The sequence below is a fragment of the Hydra vulgaris genome, chromosome 05 (genome assembly GCF_038396675.1).
Source record: "Hydra vulgaris chromosome 05, alternate assembly HydraT2T_AEP".
NCBI classification, from domain to species: Eukaryota; Metazoa; Cnidaria; class Hydrozoa; order Anthoathecata; family Hydridae; genus Hydra; species Hydra vulgaris.
In genome coordinates, this window is record NC_088924.1 from 32,517,166 (window position 1) to 32,540,941 (window position 23,776).

At 28.3% G+C, this 23,776-nt stretch overlaps 1 protein-coding gene across 1 annotated transcript; it reads left to right on the forward strand.

The window, feature by feature from the left end:
- The first annotated feature begins 703 nt into the window (after positions 1-703).
- LOC100212691 (interleukin enhancer-binding factor 2 homolog) lies at positions 704-23,523 on the forward strand. The gene is made up of 9 exons (XM_065797934.1): positions 704-1,753; positions 4,866-5,148; positions 19,186-19,339; positions 19,625-19,690; positions 20,643-20,929; positions 21,023-21,087; positions 21,517-21,680; positions 23,096-23,294; positions 23,382-23,523. Exons 1-8 carry the CDS (start codon positions 1,725-1,727, stop codon positions 23,275-23,277), a joined length of 1,230 nt encoding a protein of 409 aa, XP_065654006.1. The 5' UTR covers positions 704-1,724; the 3' UTR covers positions 23,278-23,294; positions 23,382-23,523.
- The last annotated feature ends 253 nt before the right edge of the window (positions 23,524-23,776 follow it).

A 23,776-nucleotide genomic window follows, 5' to 3' on the forward strand; every position in this document is an offset into this window, starting at 1 on the left:
CAAACTTAATAAATTTGATATACAATGTCATTGTGCAGTTTATTAACTTACTTTCTTCACACTTACTTTTATTAAAGTTTTTATTATTTTTATTGGTGTTACATAAGAGTAATTTAGAAATTACCTGTCTCACCATTTTGTATTTTGTACATTTTTCATAATTTTTAAATAAATGAAGTCATTAATAAAACAACTCCTCAATTATAATAACACCGTTCTGCTTCAGACAGGCCTGTCCCGAGGGAATCGGTGGCGTAGGGGAGTGGCAAGCCCTCGTAGTAAATAAATTAGTCGGCAAATTTGGTCACTGGAGTCGGCAAAATTGAGTTTGTAGTTGGCAGTCGGTAAATGTTAACAAACGAGGACCTTTTTTTCTTTTTTTTATAAAGATCAAAAAAAGACAAATTTTTTTAATAGCAAAAAAAGTTTCTAGGCCTTACTCAGTAAAAAACAGATGTCACCTTCCTCTTTAAGATCTCTTCGGGACGGCCCTGGTTCGAGAACAAAAGTTTCTTGACAGCCAGCCATAATAAACAATATCAAATATAAAATCTTTGCAACCAGTTGAACTAACAGAAGTTTTGATATCTCTACTACAAAGCCTGTTATTATAAAAGGCTCTAAATTTTGGAGAATTTGCGCATTTGTTGGTACTAGGCTCCAAGATGCATGGTCCCCATAACCGCGTTTCTGCATGGTCCGCATAAGCGAGTATAACTTATATTTGCGGAATTATAATAGCTGATTGCCTCTTGAGAAAGAGCAAAATCTTTTATGCTGATATAAAGAAAGGCTTAGGGATCTTCTTATTACACGCTCATCAAACTTTGCATGAGTAGAGTAGTATAAAAGTATACAAAATTCTTTAGAATAAAGAGTTAAACTATTGTGTGCTTCACCCAAACTATCATTGCATAAAATTGCTTCGCTATAAACTTTTGTCTCTATTTAAACCTCAAACATTTATTACTTATACTGTAAATAAATTACATTGTTGATATTAAAATTATTTTCTATATTGAAAAGCATATAACTCTAGAAAGATTTTGTTAGTTTTACATAAACAAAATGTGTTTTGTAAAAACTTTTTTAATGCTAATCATAACTATGAAGACTTACAAATGTAATGTATTGTAGTGTAAAAACTTCAGCTGTTTATAGATTTTTAAAGTTATAATTTGTAAGTGGTTATAACTCAAAGTAAAAAACACAAAGCTAATAAAATAAGTTATTAAAATCTTTAATAACGTATTTCATTAACTTTGTTAACAAAGCAGAAAGCAAACATATCATATAGTACTTAAAGATTATAACTTAAAAAAAAAAATAATTTTATAATAGTTATTTTAATTCTAATAGCAGTAGCTTATACTTGCTTTTACATAATTTTTAGCTCAATGTAAATTTTTTTACTATTAAATTAATGAAGTAATATTATGTAGATTAACTAAAAAGGGCTTTTAATTAATTAGTAAAACTAGTATATAATAAAGTATATAGATAATTAGTTTGCATAAATAAAATTAGAATTTAAAGATTTTGGGATTTTTCTTTTGTACAAAAAATAAAAGTAAGTAATTATAAAATATAAGTTAATTAAATAAGTTTATGAATATATAAAATACATTCATAAGCTATTATAAAAGTATGAAAATATTTAAATGTTTTAAAAAATACGTCTTCTCTCTAGATTACTTAAGCATCACTTAATAACAGTTAGCAAAATGACAAGATCAAAAAATAATGCACGAAAGTAAGTATGTTTTACATTTAGATAGTAAAATTTTGTGTAATGTACTTTTATATTAGGACAATTCCACCTAGCAAAATTTTAAAAAATTTTTAAGAGTTGGTGTGGAAGATTTTATACATAAAATCAAAAATATTTTTATAAAAAATAGTTTTAAAAAAACATTTAAAAACTGACAAAATTGGAAATAATTGTGCAAGCATATATTTCACACTTAAGTAATCCCCTCCCCCCCCCCCCTCCTCTCTCAGGAAGGTCCTGACCATTAAGATGGTTTGTTTACATGTGTCACAGTCATTCTAGTTTCAACTCTACATTACATATTTTATAAACCAAATAAATATTTTTGCATAAAGGTTGTTCTGATGATCACCTTTTTCTAGATGTTTATCAATTTTTTAAATTTGCTCGTTGGTTTTTAAGAAAATAAAAAGTTGCTTAGATTTCTTTGCATTGCTTTAAAATAATTTTTAAATACATCTAATAAGAATATTTTGACAATAAGCACATAAGTTATTCAATAAAACAAAGCAAATCATTAAATAAACTTGTTCATCAAATTTAAAGATCATGAAAGAAAAAGTTTTAACGACATATATAATTCTCTACTCATAAACATCATTTACTATAAAAAAAATTACAGTGTTTTAGATTTACAAAAAATCAAAGTTCAAGTATCTGAATGTGTAAAAATTAATGCGACTCTGAAACCAACATGTCATCTTTTACACACTCATATCAATTAAGAAGGATTCATTTGGAATATTTGTAAACAATTTATCAGTAATTTCAATTTTTTTGACTTGACCAGGGTATAAGTTCACTCATACCCGATACCATGATATTTCTTGTCATGCTTCACAGTAATCAATATCTAAAAATTAAAATAAGATTTAGAAAATAATACATTTATTTAATGAATGATTCAATAAATAGATAAATTAATATATGTTATATAGTTTAATAATACATAGTATTTACTAATATGGGTTGTCGTAAAAGAAAAACACAAACAATAAAGATGAAAAGATAGTGATACAAACTAATCCCAGGTTACTGTTTTTTTTTCAAGTATCCTATTACCTAGCTGCACACAAACCAGCTCCCCAGCATTGAAAATTTGCTAAGATATGTACAGATAAATTAAGTTTAAATCTATAAAGTTTTTTGTTGTAGCTTGTTCTCAAAAATTTCCAGGCAAAGATTCTTATTTGCAAAGGTAGATCATGTAAAGGTCCCAAATCATAGATGTGCTCATTCTTTTGTAATGGATGTGTGAAATAAAGCTGGTTATAGAGTGCTTCTTATTTCTGAAGTGGCTCTTAGGCAACAAATAATATAATTTTTAATTGTAAACAAGTAACAAATCAAAAAACAAGCAAATAATAAAATACCAACATAGATAAATAAAATCAATATCTAGCTAATTAATAAACATGAGAAGATCATCAGGTTTGATTGGAAGAAGCTACCAGTTGAATAAACCTTGTGCAACATTACAATGAAGACCAGAGGGTGTTGACCATAGAGACATTTAACAGAGCTGACTAAAAATTTCTGAAAACTATTTGTCTAATACTACTATTAGCATTAACAATATATTTAGTAGCTTTTATTTGAAAAGTTTTTACTTAAGATTAGTACATGTACTATTTGTAAACTTTCGTGAATGTAACAACTATTTCAAAATATATGAATTGATTGATTGTCTTCTATTGAGAAGTAGGTGTATCTTCTAGCGAGGAGGAAAATTTTATTTACTTAACGTTTTATTCTAAATAAAATAAAACAAAAATAAATAAATAAAAACAACAAAACAAACATTTTGTTTAAATTCTGAGCAAATTTATTTTTAAAAATGTAACATCAAAACTATGTTTTATTTCAATTCTCAATAAAATAATTTAAAGTTAAATAAAAAAGCTAATGTTTTCAATTCCTTTAAAAAAGAAGAAACAAATTGGCAATATTATTGTTAATGGAAAATTGCTGTTTGTTTTTCAAATGTTTAAGCAAATGTCGACATTCAAAAGTTGGCAAACTTAGCGTTTGTTTTTCTGTCAATTTTATGCTAAATGCTTTCATTTTTGTCGATTTGTTGAACCTTGTTTCTTTATTTTTCGCATATATTTATATATATATTTTAAATAATTTAAAAAAGAGGCCTACAATTTTTGTCTATGCCAATAGATTTGGAAAAAAAAGAAAAGGTTTATAAAATATGTATCCTACTGGTAAATCAGCCACCGAAAGAGAGTTCAGATCTTTAATAACATTGTTTGATAAATTTTTTTTTTTTTGATATTAATTCTCTTGAAATATTATTTTATTTGTTAATTTTTTGGTTTGACAAAAATGCAGTAACTATGCTGACCAGGTGTGTTGTAGGCTTTAGGTTATGCAGCCAACAAAATTGATAATGTTCTTTCATGTAAAAAATTTTCTTTAAAGTGTTTCAAACAGATTACAGATAATATGGTGATAGACCAGCAGTTTTTATTTTCAAATCTAAACCATAACTTTTTCAAATTATCACCTACTGGGACTACTTCACCACCAATATAGTTAAAAGTTCAACCAGCAACACAACATTTATTATCCATAATTATTTTCTATTATATTCTATTATAACAAAAAGTATAAAATGCACACAATTAAGTGAAAATTATAAGTAAATATTTCAGAGGTTCTACCAAATACAAAATTCAGATCCTGTGCCAGATTTATTGAATCCAAATTTTAAACAATTAAAATATTTTAAGAAAGTTTGTAAATTCTACAAAATAAATGTTTTTGCACTAATTTTCTATTTTTTTTTGATTCAAGCCAACTAGAAGGCTGTATATTTAAGTAAAACATTTTTTTAATCGACTTGATATTATATAAAAAATGATTTAAAAACAGTTTAATTTTTTTTTCCAGTAACATTACTATAATGAAAATAAATAGTAACTACTTTAGTACAATAAAAATAAATAATAACATTAGTATAATGAAAATAAATAATAACAATAATATAACGAAAATAAATAATAACATTAGTATAATGAAAATAAATGATAACTACATTAGTGTAATGAAAATAAGTAGTAACATTAATTTTGTAACTAATTAGAGGTAAAATGCGTCCAGGAACATTTCGTGGGGCTCCAATAGGTGTTTATGGATCAATGCGTCCAGGTATAATGGGACCCGGTGGAAATGGACTCAATCGAGGTGCTTCCAATAAAATTATGGTTACTCATCTTTCATTTGATCCATTAATGGCTGATTCTCAATTTAGCAGAGCTACAGAAAAATTTGAAGACACGCAATTAAGTGAAGCTTTAGTAAAAAAAATTCAAGAACTAACACCATCAACTGCTGAACAAAGCTCTGTACAAAATTTAGTTTCTAAGGTATTGCTATATATTGGTATTTTTATATTTATTCTGTGTGTGTGTGTTTGTGCGTTTATGTGTATGTATCACTAAATGTAGACTTATCTGTGCTTTTAACATGAGCAGTATCTTCCATGGTTGTGGTTAAATACATAATTGTATTTGTTAATAATAGGCTATATTGTTGTATTTGTAACTAGGTTGAGTGGTGTTTTTTAGGACTAAAATACAGAAAATAGGTTGAGCGGTGTTTTTTGGAAGAAACTATAAGATTCAGTTTTTTTTTTGTTTTTTTTTCGTTGTAAAAAATAAACTTTTTTATTATTAACACTAAAATAATTTTAAAATTTGTTTTTAGGTGATATTTGTTAAGACTTGTTTTTATACTTCTATTTACTATACCATTTTATAAATGTTTTTTTACAAGAATGAATTTTAATTATTTGTCAAATAGTTTCAGTAAATTTCATTCGATTACTTCATTACAAATAATAAATAAAAGTGCAGTTTAAAAATAAATTGTTTAAATAAAAGTTTTTCTTGTAAAATGCAGTACAAATACAAACATTGATATTCTTTTTTTTTCGACTCATTTTTGTTTTTTGTTTTTTTTAGTTAATGTTTTTTTTAGTTGTTTTTTTTATAGAAAAAAATATAATTAGGAAAAGAAAATAACTTTTGAAACTTGTGAGAAAACTTAAAGCAAAATAAATTATGTTTAGAACAAATATTTTCAAAACATCGCTCTTTTATAATTTTTTTTATAAAATTAAGAAACATTTTTTATATAAAGTGACATCTTTTGATTGCTTAATAAGGAAACAAATGTTCTTTTATTTATCAAAGAGTATAATATAATTTTTATTTATATACTCGTGTCTCATTTTCAGTGCTGGATTAAGAAGGGTTGGGGTTAGAGGGAGCCCCGGGCCCCAAAATAGTCAAGAAGACCTTTTTTTTAGTCATTTTTCTGCTGCGGCACATAAAAAAATGCCTCCACAATAAAAATAGCCCTGGCCCCGAAAAGTCCAACAAGATTCTAATAAAACTTAGTTTTATTTAAGTTAAATTATTTTATAAATAAAAAAGGAAGCAGAACTGCTTCACAATACCGCTGATGATGTTTAGTGAGTGGGTTTTTTAATTTTTATCCATGTTTGTGTTTAGTAAACAGAAACTTCTTGTATGTTTATTTCATAGTTTTATTAACTTTGATAATTATTAATAATTTCATTAAAAACGCAATTATTGTTGAAAGTCTTTTTGTTTACAAAATAAGTCATAAAAATTGCTTTAAAAGATTACATTAGACTAAACAACAGATACACAAAATTACATTTAAATAAATAAGAATATACTAATAAAATCTATAATATATAATAAACTTTCAAAATTTTGACAATTTAAATATATATTTAAAACATTTATTTTTGTAAACAAATAATAATAGTTAAAAGATAAATGGCTTTGCAGATATGGCTCCAAGAGTGAGCCATAGTATTAAAATAATAGTTTGTTTGATAATATATTCTTAAAGCAATTTATGCTAGATATGTTAAAACTTAACAAATCTCGAATAATACAATTTTTAAAACATTTCAACAAAATACTCTAGAACTTTATTTCGCTTAGTCAGTGTACTTTTTGAACCAATAGAATTAGTTTGTTCATAGATTTGAAGGGTTTTTAGTGTTCGTGAATATTCTTTTTATTCTTCTGCACTAAGAAGTTTTGAGAACATTGAGAACAAGTTTATTTATATTTCCATGTATGTAAAACGAAAATTTTTTGTTTTACGGACTTACATTAACTTTAATGTTCTCAAAACAACTAAAAAATCTGGTCAGTTTAATGCAACTAAATATTATTTCCATGGTCAGTAATCTAGAGCAATTGCTCCCGCTTCCTAACCAAGCCTAGTGTTCGTTTTTTAGGTTTTATCTAAAAATATTTAAAAATTCATAATTTAAGCTACTAAATTTAATTTTATTGGCAATATATTTAATCAAATTATATCTTTTTTTTTTTTTTAAACATCTTGACTCCAAACAACCACTAATTAAAGTTGGAAGTTACTGGAAGAGAAAAGATGAAAATTGTAGAGCAAGATAACGATTGATGGATGATTTAAAGGATAGCAAATTAAATAAATCAGGAAAGTAAGATGAAGGAATTCCAAAGAACTGATGTTCGAGGGAAAAAACTAGAGGAATAAGAGTTTTTAGAGCACTTAGGAATAGTCACAGAAAAAGGATGAGACTTAATTGAATAATGAGTTACATGAGAATGATATTTATTAGATGGCACAAGAGACGCTAGCTCTTTAGAGCAGTGCCCATATAATATTTATAGAAAAGAGAAAGAGAAGCAACATTATGATGATGTGATAATGGTTGGAGGCTGGCTGCAAGAGCAGGTCCAACTATGTTTACAATGTTTTTTTGCACCTTGATTTATAGAGATAAAGAATAGAATCTGAAGTAGGAAAGTGTCAAGCTCGATAAAGAGATGCAACCTTAGCAGATACTAATTTTGCAAATTTGATATATATGGTTTCTAGTGATGTACCGATAACACTTTTTTGGCCGATGCCGATACCGATGCCAATGGATCGGAAAAGGCCGATACCGATGCCGATACCGATGAATTAACTAACTATTAAAGTTTTGAAGATATAAAGCCATAGAGCTTTAAATTGGGTAAATTTTTTCATGTAATCCATACTGGTAAACAAATACTTGGACCCAAATAAATAAACTTGCCTGTAAACAAAGTCAAAATAAACAATTTTTCTAAAAATTCTAAGCGATGCATAAAGTTTAGATTATTTATTATTTAATAATTATCAAAATGCAGGATAAAAGTATTAAAATGCCATCGGTAATGCATATCGGTAAATTAATAAAAAAAGGCCGATACCGATTCCGATTGTACAAAAAGTGGCCGATTAAGCCGATGCCGATTAATCGGTACATCACTAATGGTTTCCAAGAAAGATTGGAAGTAAGAGTTAATCCTAGAAGATGAAGAATAGGTGACTCATCAAGTATATCACCGTTCAAAAATATAGGAAGATCTAAATTATTGCGATAACGATTGGCTGAAAAAAATTGAGTTTTATCTGTATTGAAGTTCACCAGCCACTGTGAGCCCTATGCTGTAGCAGAAATGAGATCCTTTTCAAGTTCAGATACCCCCTCCAAGCAATCAGAGAGTGTTGGCTTCTTATCACGACAAGAATAAACGGTAGTATCATCAGCAAACAATGCCACCTTAGATGTGAGAATATCTGGAAGATCATTAATGTAAATTAAAAAGAGTATAGGGCCAAGGATATAACCTTGAGGAATCCCTGAAGTTACAGAATAAGAAGAAGAGCGCTGTCCATCGAGGACAACTTTTATACTACGATTGGAAAGGAAGGATTCAATAATCTTAAAAATGTTGCCAGATACACCATAAGAAGAAAGCTTATGGAAAAGACCAGCATGCCAAACTTTATCAAAAGCTTTTGAAATGTCAAGAGTGATGGCCTTAACCTCTCCACCTTTATATAATGCATTATAAAACCAATCGGTTATTACTGTTAGCAAATCAGCCGTAGAACAAAAAGATCGAAATCCATATTGATGGTCAGAAAGTAAGTTATTAGATTCAAGATGAGAAATTAAGTGTTTGTTAATTAAAGATTCAAAAACCTTGCTTATGATAGGAAGAAGACTAATGGGACGGTAGTTGGACGAATAGATCGCTCTCCAGAATTTTTAAAGATAGGGATAACAGATTTAAATAAAGCAGTTAAGTCTGAAATTTACTAAAATTCTTTTTATTTTAGTATGTTTAAAGGTAATTATTTTTCTCATTAGTGAAAAGATTAACACATTTGGAGCTCCAGATAAAAACTTATTTTATTTTCCTATTTTTTATCTTAATTGGTTTTAGTGTTATGTATTGACATTATTTAATTATATTTATCATATTTAATTACATTTATTAAATATTTGATATATATAAGGCTTGAATTAAGTGATTGTGAGTTGCAATATCCGGAAATATTTCTGGTAATTAAATTCTTAGTTTATTGAAAACTGTGAACACTGTTTTAATGAAGCGGTCAATCTATCATATTGCAAAAATCAATAAAGAATAATAATTTACTACTGCAAAAATAATAACTGTCAAAACTTACATATTTTTAATTATTGTTTTTTTTTAACACCAGGTAATTTAAGGATTATAAATTAAAAAAAAGTTGTAAGATAAAAAATTTTATTATTAATTTTTTTTTTTTTTATTACTTAAGGTCCAAAAAATTTGTGCTGTAATTTAAAAATCAACCAATAAAAAATTATGCTAAAGCTATTTGGGAATTGTATGAAACATTGATATCGATTTTTGTTTATGGGGAAAGTTTAAAGAATTATTTATTTAAATATTTAGGTTTTTAAATTAGAAATTAATTAATTGGTAATAAGAATAATTAAAAAAGTACATATTCAAAATAATTTATCAGAGTTTTTTTGTTATGTTTTAAATAACTATAAAAAGTTTAAATTAGTTTTTATATATGTTTAAACTCCTTTGTCTTTTAATTTTGTGTACATATCTGCAAAAGAGTTATCAGCATTTAATTTATGAGAAAATATTAAATATAAATAAAGTATTTCACATCTTATTTAACCGTTTCTTTTACCAAAAATATTTGATCACCGCTAAATTGTGATTAGCGGTTGTTTTTTTATAATTATATTGTACTTTATCGTGCTTTATTTTTCTAGTTTTATCTAATGATTTATAAAATGAATTAAAATATTAAACTTTAAATCATAATCTTTAATAATAATAAAAATAATAGTAATAATGCGGCTTAACAATAAAATTTTACATCATAATTCAAGATCAACATAAATATTTTTTATTGAATAATAGCTTTTGAGTTTAGTGATCAAAATGGTTTTACAGTTTTTAAAAAGCTAAAAATTTAAAGACAATTTGCAATCACTTAATTGGAGCCCTCAATAAAAAAAAAAAAAAAATATATATATATATATATATATATATATATATATATATATATATATATATATATATATATATATATATATATTAGGGTGGTTCATAAAACAACTTTTTTTAAAATAGTCTGCTGCACTTAACTAAATGTGTTCTATATAATACAAAAACACTAGTTTGAAATTTCTTTGAATAAAAAATATTTTTAGGGGTGCCTCAATACCCTTTAAAATTTGACAGGTCCCTAATATTTTGAAAAAAAAAGTTTTTCTAAAGTATGTTAACCTGGTACTCAAAAGAAGCGAAATTATATAAAAACTTCAAAAATAATAATCAATTTACATAAAATAATTTTTTTTCAGGTATAATCACCTAAAAACTATTGTTTTTAGGCAATTATACTGTCTAAAAATGGACCTTAAATGAAAGACATGTTGAAAAATGTTGAGAGTGTCCTGATGATGTTAAATGTCTAAAAATGTAAAAAACACGAATTAAAATAAGAAAGTATGAATAAATAAATTACAAAACATCAGAAAAAGGTGGCCTTGGTCTGGGAGACTTAGAATCAGAAAGCTACACTCATGTAATAACACTAACACAATACTACTGCATAAATGGTTTTTTATTTTAAAATCCTATAATATTTATTATTGAATTTAATGCTGCTGCTGTTGCTACTATTATTTGTTTGTGCGTATTTGCACAGAACTCATGGCATCTGAGTTAATGGCAAGAAAGAGTCACAGCACTTTTTGTATAAGAAGATGTGAACCAAAGTGTAAATATCTAACTTATGTAAACTTCAAATTATGTAACTTTTACTTTAAAATTGCATTGCAGCAGCATCTCCTTAATTTTGTTTTATTGCATTTATTTGCTATTTTATAATATCTTTTCTGCCATGGTTCAAATCTTTGCGCTTCCTCATTTATTTGATTTTTTTAATCTATTTTGATTTTTTAAAATAAAAAATAAAACATTTTTGAAGTTCTGTAGATATTATAAACATAACATATATAAAGATATATACTATAAACAAACAAAATGTAGAGAATTTTCGAAAAAGATTATTTGCCGTTTTATAAAGTTTTTCGTTTATTAAAGTGTAAAAACTTTTATCTCACAATACACCTTAGTGACCGAAGTGGTTAGCTTGCAGCGTTTCTGAAGTATATCATTGTGGTTCAAATCCTTGCGTTTGACAATGATGGTAGCGCACTAAACCACTGAGCTATCTAGGATATGTGTTTAGGAGAAAACTATTTTATAAATCTGCAGGGTGCAGGCCAGGAAATAATTTTACACAGCATTTTCTCTATATTGGAAATTTAGGTATAACAAATAAAAAAGCAAAAATCTTTTTTGATGATTGCCATGACAACCCTCTTGTAACTTTTTAAACAGCTGAAATAACTATTTATTTAACCACTGTCGATAAAAACACTATAAATTGTTTGGAAAGTTTTTGGTTATTTATTTTTTTGAAATACCTTTTTTTTTTTTTTTTTTTTTAAAAAACATCTTTGCTTCCAACAAGGTTGCAAGCAGCCACTAATTAAAGTTGGAAGTTACTGAAGGAGAAAAGACGAAGATTGTAGAGCTAGATAACGATTGACGGACGACTTAAAAGATTGCAAGCTATATGAATCAGGAAAGCAAGATGAATGAAGCAAATTCCAAAGAACTGATGTTCGAGGAAAAAAACTAGACAAATAAGCGTTTTTGGAGCACTTAGTCACAGAAAAAGGATGACACTTAATTGAATGACAAGTAACACAAGAATGAATTTTAGTAGATAGCACAAAAGACGCTAGCTCTTTAGATCAGTGCCCATTATAGTATTTGTAGAAAAGAGAAAGAGAAGCAACATTACGACGATGTGATAATGGTTAGAGGTTGGCTGCAAGAGCAGGTCCTACTAAATTTACAATTCGTTTTTGCACCTTGTCTCAAAGAGAAAGGGCATCATTAGAAGATCCGCCCCAGATATGGCAACAGTATTCCATACAAGGCCGGATTTGAGATTTATAGAGATAGAGAATAAAATCCGTAAGTAAGAAAGTGTTGAGCTCGATAAAGAGATGCAACTTTAGCAGATGCTAATTTTGCAACTGATTTAATATATGGTTTCCAAGAAAGATTGGAAGTAAGAGTTAATCCTAGAAGATGAAGAGTAGGTGACTCATCGAGTACATCACCCTTCATAAATATAAGAAGATCTAAATTATTGGGATAACAATTGGCTGAAAAAAATTGAGTTTTATCTGAATTAAAGTTCACCAGCCACTGTGAGCCCCATGCTGTAGCAGAAGTGAGATCCTTTTCAAGCTCAAATGCCTCCTCCAAGCAATCAGAGGGTGTTGGTTTCTTATCACGACAAGAATAAATGGTAGTATCATCAGCAAACAATGCCACCTTAGATGTGAGAATATCTGGAAGATCGTTAATGTAAATTAAAAAAAGTATAGGGCCAAGGATAAATCCTTAAGGAACCCTTGAAGTTGCAGAATAAGAAGAAGAGTGGTGTCCATCAAGGACAACTTTTATGCTATGATTGGAAAAGAAAGATTCAATGATCTTAAAGATGTTGCCGGATACACCATAAGAAGAAAGCTTATGGAGAAGACCAGCATGCCAAACTTTATCAAAAGCTTCTGAAATGTCAAGAGCGATGGCCTTAACCTCTCCACCTTCATCTAATGCACGATAAAACCTGTCAGTTATTACTGTTAGCAAATCAGCTGTAGAACGAGAAGATCGAAATCCATATTGATGCTCAGAAAGTAAGTTGTTAGATTCAAGATGAGAAATTAAGTGTTTGTTAATTAAAGATTCAAAAACCTTGCTTATGATAGGAAGAAGACTAATAGGACGGTAGTTAGACGAATCAGATCGCTCTCCAGAATTTTTGAAGATAGGGATAACAGATGCCGCTTTCCACCAGGCTGGAAAACAAGACTCTGATAAGCACTTGTTGAATAGTTTTGAGAGTGTAGATGATAGCTCCCTAGAACACTTATGCAGGACAATAACAGGTATGTTGTCCGGGCCACAAGCTGTAGAAGAGTCTAGGCAGAAAATCACTTTAGATACAGAAGCTGAAGTAAAGTGATATGAATGTCAAGCAATGGATCAACCTGTTTGTTGGTAATACCAGGTAGAACGCAACTAGTGGAATCAAGAGATGATATTGATGAAAAGTTTTTAGCAAACAATTCAGCTTTGTCTTTAGGTGAGGTGACAAAGTCTGAACCATACGAGAGAGGTGGAATTATAGATTTGCCCTTATTATTGATATTATTAAAGATTCTCCAGAAGTCACAAGAGCCTAATTTTTGAGATGAGATACGAGATTTCATGACCTGAGAATAGCGGGTTTTGGCGTTAGACAAAACCTTTTTACAATTGTTCCTAGCAGTAACAAACAGGCGCCTGTTTTCTGGAGAATTGTTTTGCTGATAAATATGGAAGTAACAATTTCGATTGGCAATCGCAGCAGCACAGTGTGAGGAAAACCATGGAGGAGAGTGAGGCTTGACCTGGAATCGACGAGAGGGAATAAAAGATTCCATGCCAGCCTGAATCCACGAAGTTACGTAAGAAGCACATTTGTTTACAGGAAGGCGAAAGACTTCTACCCAAGGGCCATCACGAAGAAAATCACGGAAAGAATCCCAGTCAGCTTTACTGTAGTTGTAAGAGGTTCGATAATAGAAGGATTTAGGTGATAAAGAAGAATGAGATATTAGTTTAAGGGAGATCAAACTGTGATCAGAAGCACCTAAGGGTGAATGTGGAGAAATTGAGCACTGACTAGGATCAGAAACAAGACATAAGTCGAGTAGAGAAGGTAGATGATTCGGGTTGTCTAGAAAGCGAGTTGGAAAGTTGACTATTTGAGTTAGGGATTGAGAAAGGCAAAAGTTGTTGGCTTTAATGCCTGCCGAATCACTGACACTAGAGCCAAGCCATTCAGAGTGGTGAGCATTAAAGTCACCAACAACAACTATATTAGCTGATGGATAAAGAGAGAGGACTTGGTCAATATGATCAGAAATAACGTCAAAAAGTGTGCAGTCTTGAGATGAAGGAGAGTGATATAGAACAAAGAGAAAGGCAATAGAGTGAAGTGGTGCTAAACGAAAGCACATAAAAGAATAGTCTGTGGATTGAAACCTAGTTTCACGACAAATGGGTGAATTCTTACGAATGTAAATGCCCAGGCCAAGCATTTGACTATTGGAGTCTTTTCGAATTAGAGGAAGATAACCATCAACACTAAGATCACAAGATGAGACAGCTGAACTCAAATTAGTCTCACAAAGAGCAAGTAGGTTTGGTGAACTTTGCAAGAGATACGACTCAACAGAAGAAAAGTTACTTCGAAGACCATGATTATTAGTGAATGATGGGTTTAGAGAACTTGGTGATGATGATGGTTTTTTGAGTTTTTTAGTTTTTGGTACTTTATTCATTTTTAAATTAGATTGAAGAACTTGACTCAAAGCATAGATAGTACTCAGAACACTGTTGAATAGCCCAAGCAATTGTCTCATTACTACTAATAAACCCTAAGCCGTAACAAAGGGCCCCAAATGTGGCCTCTGCAGTGCACACCAAAAGTACAAACAGGGACACCATCCATGCGCAACATGGCACTGTTAATACTTCGATATTTTTCAGCTGTTGATGGAATCAGCCTCTCTGAGAGCTACCACAGAGTTCGGGAAACCTGACTACCAGACGGCCTCAGAACCATAAAACTGAGTTTTAGAGCTGTACCCTCATTAGGAGATAATAGAATGAGTTGCCTAGTCATTAAAACAGAGACACAAGCTAAACCCATGCATTGAGTCAAGAAGATCCAGCATTCAACATCCTAAACTGGAAACAATGTATTAAAAATACATCTGCGCCAGCCTAATAGATGAAGAAGGGGCTGGTCAACAGATAGAAACTGTTTACCCTTAAGTCTTTGCCTAGGAGGCCTTCTTCAAGACAGTAGCCGGGTGCATTCAACATCTGCCCAAGATGAGTGTTTTTATCGAGACACCATCTCTAGCCTTTACTCAACCAAGAGCCCCAAGGCAGGGGGTGTTTTAAATTAGAGTTGGCATCTCCTAACCTTTGCCTAAAAAGGCGTATCCTACAAGGCAGCAGGACATGAAGCAGATTGTACTGGGTTTCATGTTACCAGTAGCAGGATAACCTGATCTGACATAAATAAAATAATAATTTTCTTATAGGACTGCATTTAATGAATGTTACACAGTTGTTAAGAACATGGCAAATAAACATACAGTATGCCTAGATTCACACATAGATTTACATGGCAAATAAACATTTCCATGTACATTTACAGATTTCCATGTATGTCTAGATTTATAACTTATAGCTAGTTTAATTTTTAATAAAAATATAAATTAAAATTTGTATTTGTGCTTACAATAATCATATACTAAAAAATATACTAGTATAACAAAAAAAAATATACTAGAATAACCAAAAAAAAAACTATTTTAAAATGTATGCCAAGGAAAACATGAAATTTGCTATATACATGTATATATATTTAAAAAAATCTCATTCGTAGAGTTGCAAAAAAAATAAAAATTTTTTCAACTATGTATAAATTTTATTGAAATATGAACTATTACTTTCAAATAAATCTTGATAAGTAAGAACAAATATATATAAAATTAAAAAAAAAGCTAATTAAAGGTTTAAGTATTAAATAAAGTTTATTAAAGTTGATCATTATGTAAAAAATAAAAAAGTTAAAAATTTTTTTTTTTCCCTTAAACTGAAATAGTATCTAGAATTAACCTATTTGTCAGGGTGGCCAGCAACCTGGAAATCCTGAAAAAGTCAGGGTATTTCAAAAATGCACTGTAAACGTAGTTGGACCTGGTCTATCTGCTAAGCTTGAGCCTCTTTCCCATCCTCGTAAAGTTGCATTTCTTTCTCTTTTCTACAAATATTATCATGGCTGCTGCTCAAAGGAGCTTTTATCTCTAGCTTCATCCACTAAAACTCATTCTTGCTTGACTCTTCATTCATCAAAGTCTCATTTTTATACTGTATCTGTCCCTGTATGCTCCAAAAACTTTTATTCCTCTAGCTTTTTTTCCTGCACTTCAACCCTTTAGAACTTTCTTCCATCTTCATGTTTTCCTGACTCATACAACCTTTAACTCTTTAAATCTTCTGTCAACCGTTTTCTTGCTCTATAACTCTATTCTTTTTTTTTAGTAACTCCAAACTTAATAGTAGTTGCTTGCAGCCTTGTTGGGAGTGAATCAGAATTTAAAAGAAAAAGAAAAAAAAAGCTATGTTGACTGAAAAAAGTCAGTGAATATAATATTTATAATTTTGCAAAAGTCATGGAAAAGTTGGGGAATTTGAATGGATTCATTCAACAGTAAACAGTATAACTGCTGTTTTTTTAAGAAAAATCAAAAATAGCAAACAGCTTTTTTTTTTAATGTTTTTATTGTTCTTTCATTTTTTTTAAATTAAAGATTTAGCAACAAATATTAAAAACTTTCTGTTAATAATTTAAAAAATAATTTTAGTCTATTAAGTAATTTTTTTTTAACAAAAACTTAACTAGTACAATACTAAAGATAAAACCTTGTGTACCCTTAAAGTTACTTGAAATGAAGAAGAGTGTAGGACTTCATGAATATCTTTAATACTGCAGTTAAAAAGAAATGACTTAATAATCTCAAAAACTTTATATAAAGAAATTAATTGCAGAGTAAAAACTAATCGTAGGATAATTAAAAAGTCAAAATTTATTCTAGAGTTTTTAAAAATCGGAACCACATTTTAATAGTTTAGCAAAAATTGAAGAGAGTTCTGGAGAACACTTCTTAACTTAATTTAGTTAATGACACAGTTGAAGACTTCCAAGGTCTCTAGAACCTAACATCAGAAATAAGATACAAGATTTAATAAACTGATAATAACAGAGCTTAAAATTGGACATGACCCTTTTACATTGGCTTCTTGCATTAATAAAAAGACGTTTGTTCTTAAGAGAGGTGTTCTTGTAAAAAAGATTTTAAAAAATGATTACGGTTTTATAAAGCTGCTCAAGATGGTGAAAAATGTGGAGTAGAATGAAAAATGTGGAGTAGAATAAAAAATGTGGAGTAGAATGATGACTTAAAATTGAAAAATGTGGAGTAGAATGATGACTTGAAATTGAAGAGGCAGAATAAAAGCTTGCAAGATGCGCATTGATCCAATACAATATGGATATAGATATATATCTTCTTTTTTTTTTTTTTGGAGTTGATATTCGTGAAAAAACTGACAATACTATCACACATAAAATGAAATTAATTTGAAGTTTTGGTTATTGCAATGTATTCGATATGTTTGAAATAATGAAACAACATCTAAGTGTCTTTAGAATATAGGTGAAAAAGATTTGGTTGCATCTGCACAATATTAAGTGCCATTAAACAAGAAGTATATTCAAAACTTAAATGTTATTGGTTAATTTTTTCTTTGTCATGATTACATCTTAAAGTATGTGGTTTTTGACTTGATAAAAAAGAAAAAATATTACACTAAAGACTGTGTCTGTGATAATAATGATGAGAATGTTGAAGACGCCAATTTTGAAGTTATAAAGTGTGAAAACTAATAGCTGAGTGAACTAAATTACTACTAATGATTTATATAAAAGTACAAAAATTAATATTTAAAGATAAATAGCCTCTGCATAATTATAGATATAGCAATATCCATCGACTACAATAATTTACTTAATTCACACAAAAATCAAACTGTTTGAAATCATGCCTTTCAATCAAAAGTCAATGCTTTTTTTGAAAAGAAAATGAGCTTCATCTCGATTTAAAAATTTGCTGGAATGCAATACCAATAATAAGCCATTGATAAAAACACTGGTTCATGAAACTTTATGAAAAATTAAGGTAGATTTACATTTAGTCAAAAATGTAGACCTGGATCTTTAAAAGGTTTAAAGATGTAATCTTTTAAACTGTAGATAATCTTAGCAGACAAAATTTACTTAAAGCACAAATTGATAAAATACATCAAAGCTTTATGTATTTTATCAATTTGTGTATCAAAAAATTGATGGATAATTGGAGGATTAAAATCGATGAACGCTGGAATACAAATGTCATGAATTTAATACACAGTCTTAAGAATTATTATTATTAACACTATTATAATTTATTACACAGTTTTAAGAACTCTACAAAAACATTATCCAGAGATAAAATAACTTTTGCATGCATGTTGATATTTTTTTGTTTTTGTTATGTTAATATTATTAAAGCAATTGTTGGTAATCCTACAAATCAAATTTTATTTTTTCAAGAAGAGCCTATTGCTATTGTATTGTTAAACAATAATGAATCACCAATAGTGTCTTTTGGACAGGACAATATCAGCTGGATAAAGCCTGAGTTTACTCTTTTTAAGCATACAGGCCAATGTACAGAAAACCTACAAAAGTTTTATGATGTATTATTAACAATTAAATGCACATCTACAAATGTTGAAAGATTTTTTTCTGTGTGCACCAACTTTTGTACAGAAATAAGATCACACCTTTGATCAGCCCATGTATTTTTGAAATAGTTTAAATTATGATTCAAAGTATTGAATAAAATGGTACTTATTTATAAAAAAATTCAAAAAACGGAAAAACAACTGTTTTTATAAATTTGAAAACAGTAAAAAACTGTTTTATAAAAATTGTTTTTAGAAACCCTTTCTAAGTGTATATCTGTGTATTTTAATAAATGTAAAACATTTATTAAAAATTTTTAATATTTATTATGTTAAGTTTAGTTTGAGCTTTCATAATTTTTGTTTTTTGGCCTCATCAATTACTAATTTTTATTTACTTTCTTTTTCTAAAGAAACAAGTTTTCTTGCAATTTCTTATAAAGACCTAAAAAAGCTGTCAGTTTAAATAAAGATAACACTGTGCTATTTTCAACCGCAGTTTTGATAATATTTTTTTATTCTAATAAAAGTCATTATATTTAGGTTGAAGTTGTTGTTGAAAGTTTAATTATTTCTTCTGTTGGTTTAAATATTCCCATTGATGAAGTCCGGGCAGTGGGATCTTATAAAAAGGGAACAATGCTATCTGGTCATCCAGTTGCTGATCTAGTTGTTATATTAAAAGATACACCAACAGGTAATTTGATGTTATAAAATATGTAATATTTATGAATATAAAATATTATGAAATAAAATATGATAAAATTGATGTTAACTTACCAACAGGTAAATTGTCAACTTACCTACAGGTTGATGTTTATGTGTTATACACCAACAGGTAAATCGATGTTTATTGAGGTTTAAGTGTTATAAAGTTTTGATTATGTAATGTTAATTTTTGACTATTGATGCTTGATTTTTTCCCTTCAGGAGTTAAAAAAATATTTTTAGCAAATTATTAACTCAATAATTTTTATTTTAGCTGCAGATATTGAAAATTTGGCAAATATTGTACAAGAAAAATTGAAAGGACAGGCTCCTGATGAAGGTTTTGTCTAGCTTTTTTTGTTTAGCTTTTAGTAATAGATATCATGTTGTGTAACGTTACAATTCATTTTTTTCCAAAAACCAACAACATTGTTAATGATATTTTGGATTTTGTCTAAAAGGGGTTTCATTAGAAGCACCAGCCCATATATGACAACTATATTTCATACATTAATGAATGAGATTTTTTATTTCGATAAAGTAATCAGGTATAAGATAATGCTGCTTTGTAAGATTTTCATTTTAAACACAATATCATGTCTAAAGTCCCATTATCTTATTTATTTACGTTAAGTTATTTTTTTGTATGATGGACCTCACTAACTTAACCTCCTTAATGTTTTCTATTTTATTTTCTCATATACAAATCAAACATGAATTGCAAAATAGTTTTTTGTTTTATTTATTTTTGTTATTTTTGTTCCTCTTATCCTCTTACCACTATTCTATGACTTCCTCTTATCTTACCACTATATTATTACTTTCCTCCAATCTTACCACTATTCTATTACTTTCCTCTTATCTTACCGCTATTCTATTACTTATCTAATTTGACTTTCAACAATTTTATTACTAATAATTATTAACACTATTTTTTTTCTCTTTGCTCCCACTGTCACAGCAGCAATATTTTTTTTCTCTTTGCTCCCAATGTCACAGCAGCAATATTATTTTCTCTTCGCTCCCAGTCACAGCAGCAGTTTAATGCTCTGCTTAGCATTAATACCATTTTATAACAGAAATAATTTTTCGACTTTTTGGGTTATCTGTATGCGATCTTTGTATCACATAAGCAATATGTAATATATATTTAGTTGCAATAAAGCCACTATAATTATTAAAAAACATGACTTTGGTTCAAAGTTCAAATAGGGGTATTCCTGGTAGCACTGAGAACAGCTTTTTGCTCAGCGCCGAGTGCATGGATTTATTTTTAAATTGTTTTTCTGTAGACTTTCCTACACAAGCCAATGAAGGAGGATTCAACACTACTTCCAGTGAGGGTGCTCTAGTAAGAGTACTTGTGACAACATTACCTAAAAATTTGTTTGAAGTTGATTCAGAAAAGCATGTTGATGTCAAACTGTTAGAAGGTGCACTCGCAACAATTCGACATGCTAGATGGTTTGAAGAGAATGCTTCACATACTACTGTTCGTGTGCTTGTCAGATTACTAAAAGATTTAAAAAAAAGATTCTCTGGTCTTAGTGGTTTGACTCCATGGCTCATAGATTTGCTAGTAATAAAATATTTTTTATAGTATTAATACATAGTTTTGTATTTTGCAAAAGTTCTAATTTTTTTATGTTGCACTTTACTTTTATTTTTTTAGGCTTTCAAAAGTGCAACTTTACCTTCAAACACAAGAGATCCACTTTCGATTAATGTTGCATTTAGGTAAACATAAACTTTTAGCTTTCTACTAAAAGTTTTGAAAAAAAAAATGGAAAAAATGTTTATAAATAATATTTAATTCTAATTTCTTAAAATGACTTCCAAAGCGAGTTTTTTTCTTTACAAATTGCTTATATTATTTAGTTTTTGCTTTTTACTAAAATCAATTTTTCGAATTGTTTCCAAAAAAAAATTTTTTTTTCTTAAATTTTTTTTTATTGATCTTGAAAAACAAGAAAACTATGTAGAGTAAACTTTAAGTGCAATATTTAAGTGCAATATTTAAGGGCTCAGTGAGTTATACTTTTTTTTATTTAACAAAAAGAGATTTAAAGGTGGCTGAAATATTTAAAGGTGGTTTAAATATTTAAAAATGGTTCAAATATTTAAAGGTGGTTCAAATCAGAGGTTATAAGCCGTATTATGTTTTAGACGTGCTTTGCAACTACTTGCAGCAGGTTTATTTTTACCTGGATCACTTGGGGTAATTGATCCTTGTGAGAGTGGTCAAGTTCGTGCACATAGTGTACTTACTCTTGAAGAACAAGATATGCTTTGTCTTACTGCACAAACGCTTATCAGAGCACTTTGTCATGGTAATTGAATTTACTTTATTTTTTCTTTTCTTTCTTTTTTTTATTTCAATTTAAATAAATGAAGAGTTAGTTAAAAAATGTTTTGAATTCTGTTTTTACTAAAAAAAATTTTGCTAAATGTTTGTTTTAGGTTTTTAATTGTGTTAAATTAAAAGTTTTAATTAAAAATTTCAACTATTTTATTTATTATACTAACATCTATTCTCTTTTATTCTTTTTCTTACTAACAGACATTAAATTAAAATATCTAAAAATTTATAGACAATAGTAAGATCAGTTAAATAAAGAAATTTCAAAATTCATATCAAAATCAATCAACATGTTTTACAATATTGTTTTTCTATTAGTCATATTAAATTTAAATTATTTTAACAATGACAGTTCTTATATAAAAGGGAAAAAATAAAAGTTTAGCTGAGTCTATTAAAATTAACTACGCAAAAGTGTTGAAATCAACAGGTGACATTTGGTTAGTTAATGCACATTTGCTTTATGCACAAAATTGATACTCTTTAAATAAGATTTAATGGAATCTGATTTAAATAAAATTTAAATCAGATTCCATTAAAGATATTGAGTTTACTTTCAGATAAATTTCTCAAGATGATTTAAAAAAATTGTTGGGTTATGGAAAATCGCTTGATATCGATTGCAATAAACCAACACTTTCATTAAGGAAAAAAAAATTACTTGGTATCAATGGTTGGCAATTTAACTAACTCTTCTATTAAGAAATAAATTATTTGAAATCAATAAACCAAGTCTTCCATTAAAAATAAAATCACTTAATATCAATAATGCATCACTTCCGTTAAGAATAAGATCACTTGATAACCAATTCTTCCATTAAGAAAAAAATCAAAATTTTCAATTATCAACCTTCATTTTATTAACTACTGAATGTATTTTCGCTTAAAAGAATATGTATATTCGCTTAAAAGATTATGTATATTAATTATTTTTTTCTATAAATTGGTTACCATTTTACGAACTGTTCCTTATTAGCAAAAATTTACGCAAAATCGAACGTTTTAAAATAATATATTATTTGAATTTTGTATTAAAAAACAGGGTAAAAAAGTTTTCTCTTAGTATTAAAGTTTATTTTATATTATAAATTTATTATCATGAATGAAAACACTGCATTTCTATAGAAAATATAACAATTTTTTAAAAATTTATAGCAATTTTACTGTGTTTTGGTCGCGTTTACTACCATTTAAAACTCAATTAAAATGTTTGTTCTGGTTGCACTCTTTAAAACTCAATTAAAATTTCAGTACCAAACTTTTTTATCCAGTTATATTTTGAGAATATTTATCAAGTTAATGCAGCTAAAACTATTCATGATTTTCTTTGGTTTTTTAGTGAATATGACTTAGTGACATGAATATGAATTTTGTTTGCTTATTTAGGTGCAATTAACGAAGTTTTGGGTATAGAGGGTTATCCTGTTGTTGCATTAGATACAGATATTACTTCTTGGTGCGGAACTATAGTCACACCTGGTCAACCTGCTTACATTAAAGAAGAAAATAAAATTGAGTCTGAAACAGATGGAAAAGACGAAACTTTATTTGCTCCAATTGAAAGTTAAAGAATTGAGGATTAAGGGTAAACATTTTTTAGATTTTAAATCTTCACTATTTACAAATTTGTTTTAACAAAATAACAACTTTTTCTATTTAAACTTTACTTTAGAAAAATTTCCTTCGGCTTGTTATCAGGGATCTACAGGTAGAGATTGAGACTTGTTAAGCTCACTTGTGTCTAGTTTCAATCGATCATTTCATAAACTGGACCTATTAATATTTATGATCTTGAAAGATTTATGTTTTTAGTATTCGTTGTTTTTTTAAACTTACAAATAATTTATAAAATTAGTTTCGTAATATTCCGGGATTTGTTAGAATAAATAATATTTACTTAACACAGGCTTAACTTGTGTTGACCTGAAGTATTTCAGAACTAAGAGGTTGTTTGTATGAAAGGCGGAACCAGTTTCATTCCGTTTTTCGTTTTCGGAAGAAAATTAATAACGATATTCTTGCCGGGACATGATAAAAGAGAATGTCTAAAATCGTTTACTTTTCTTA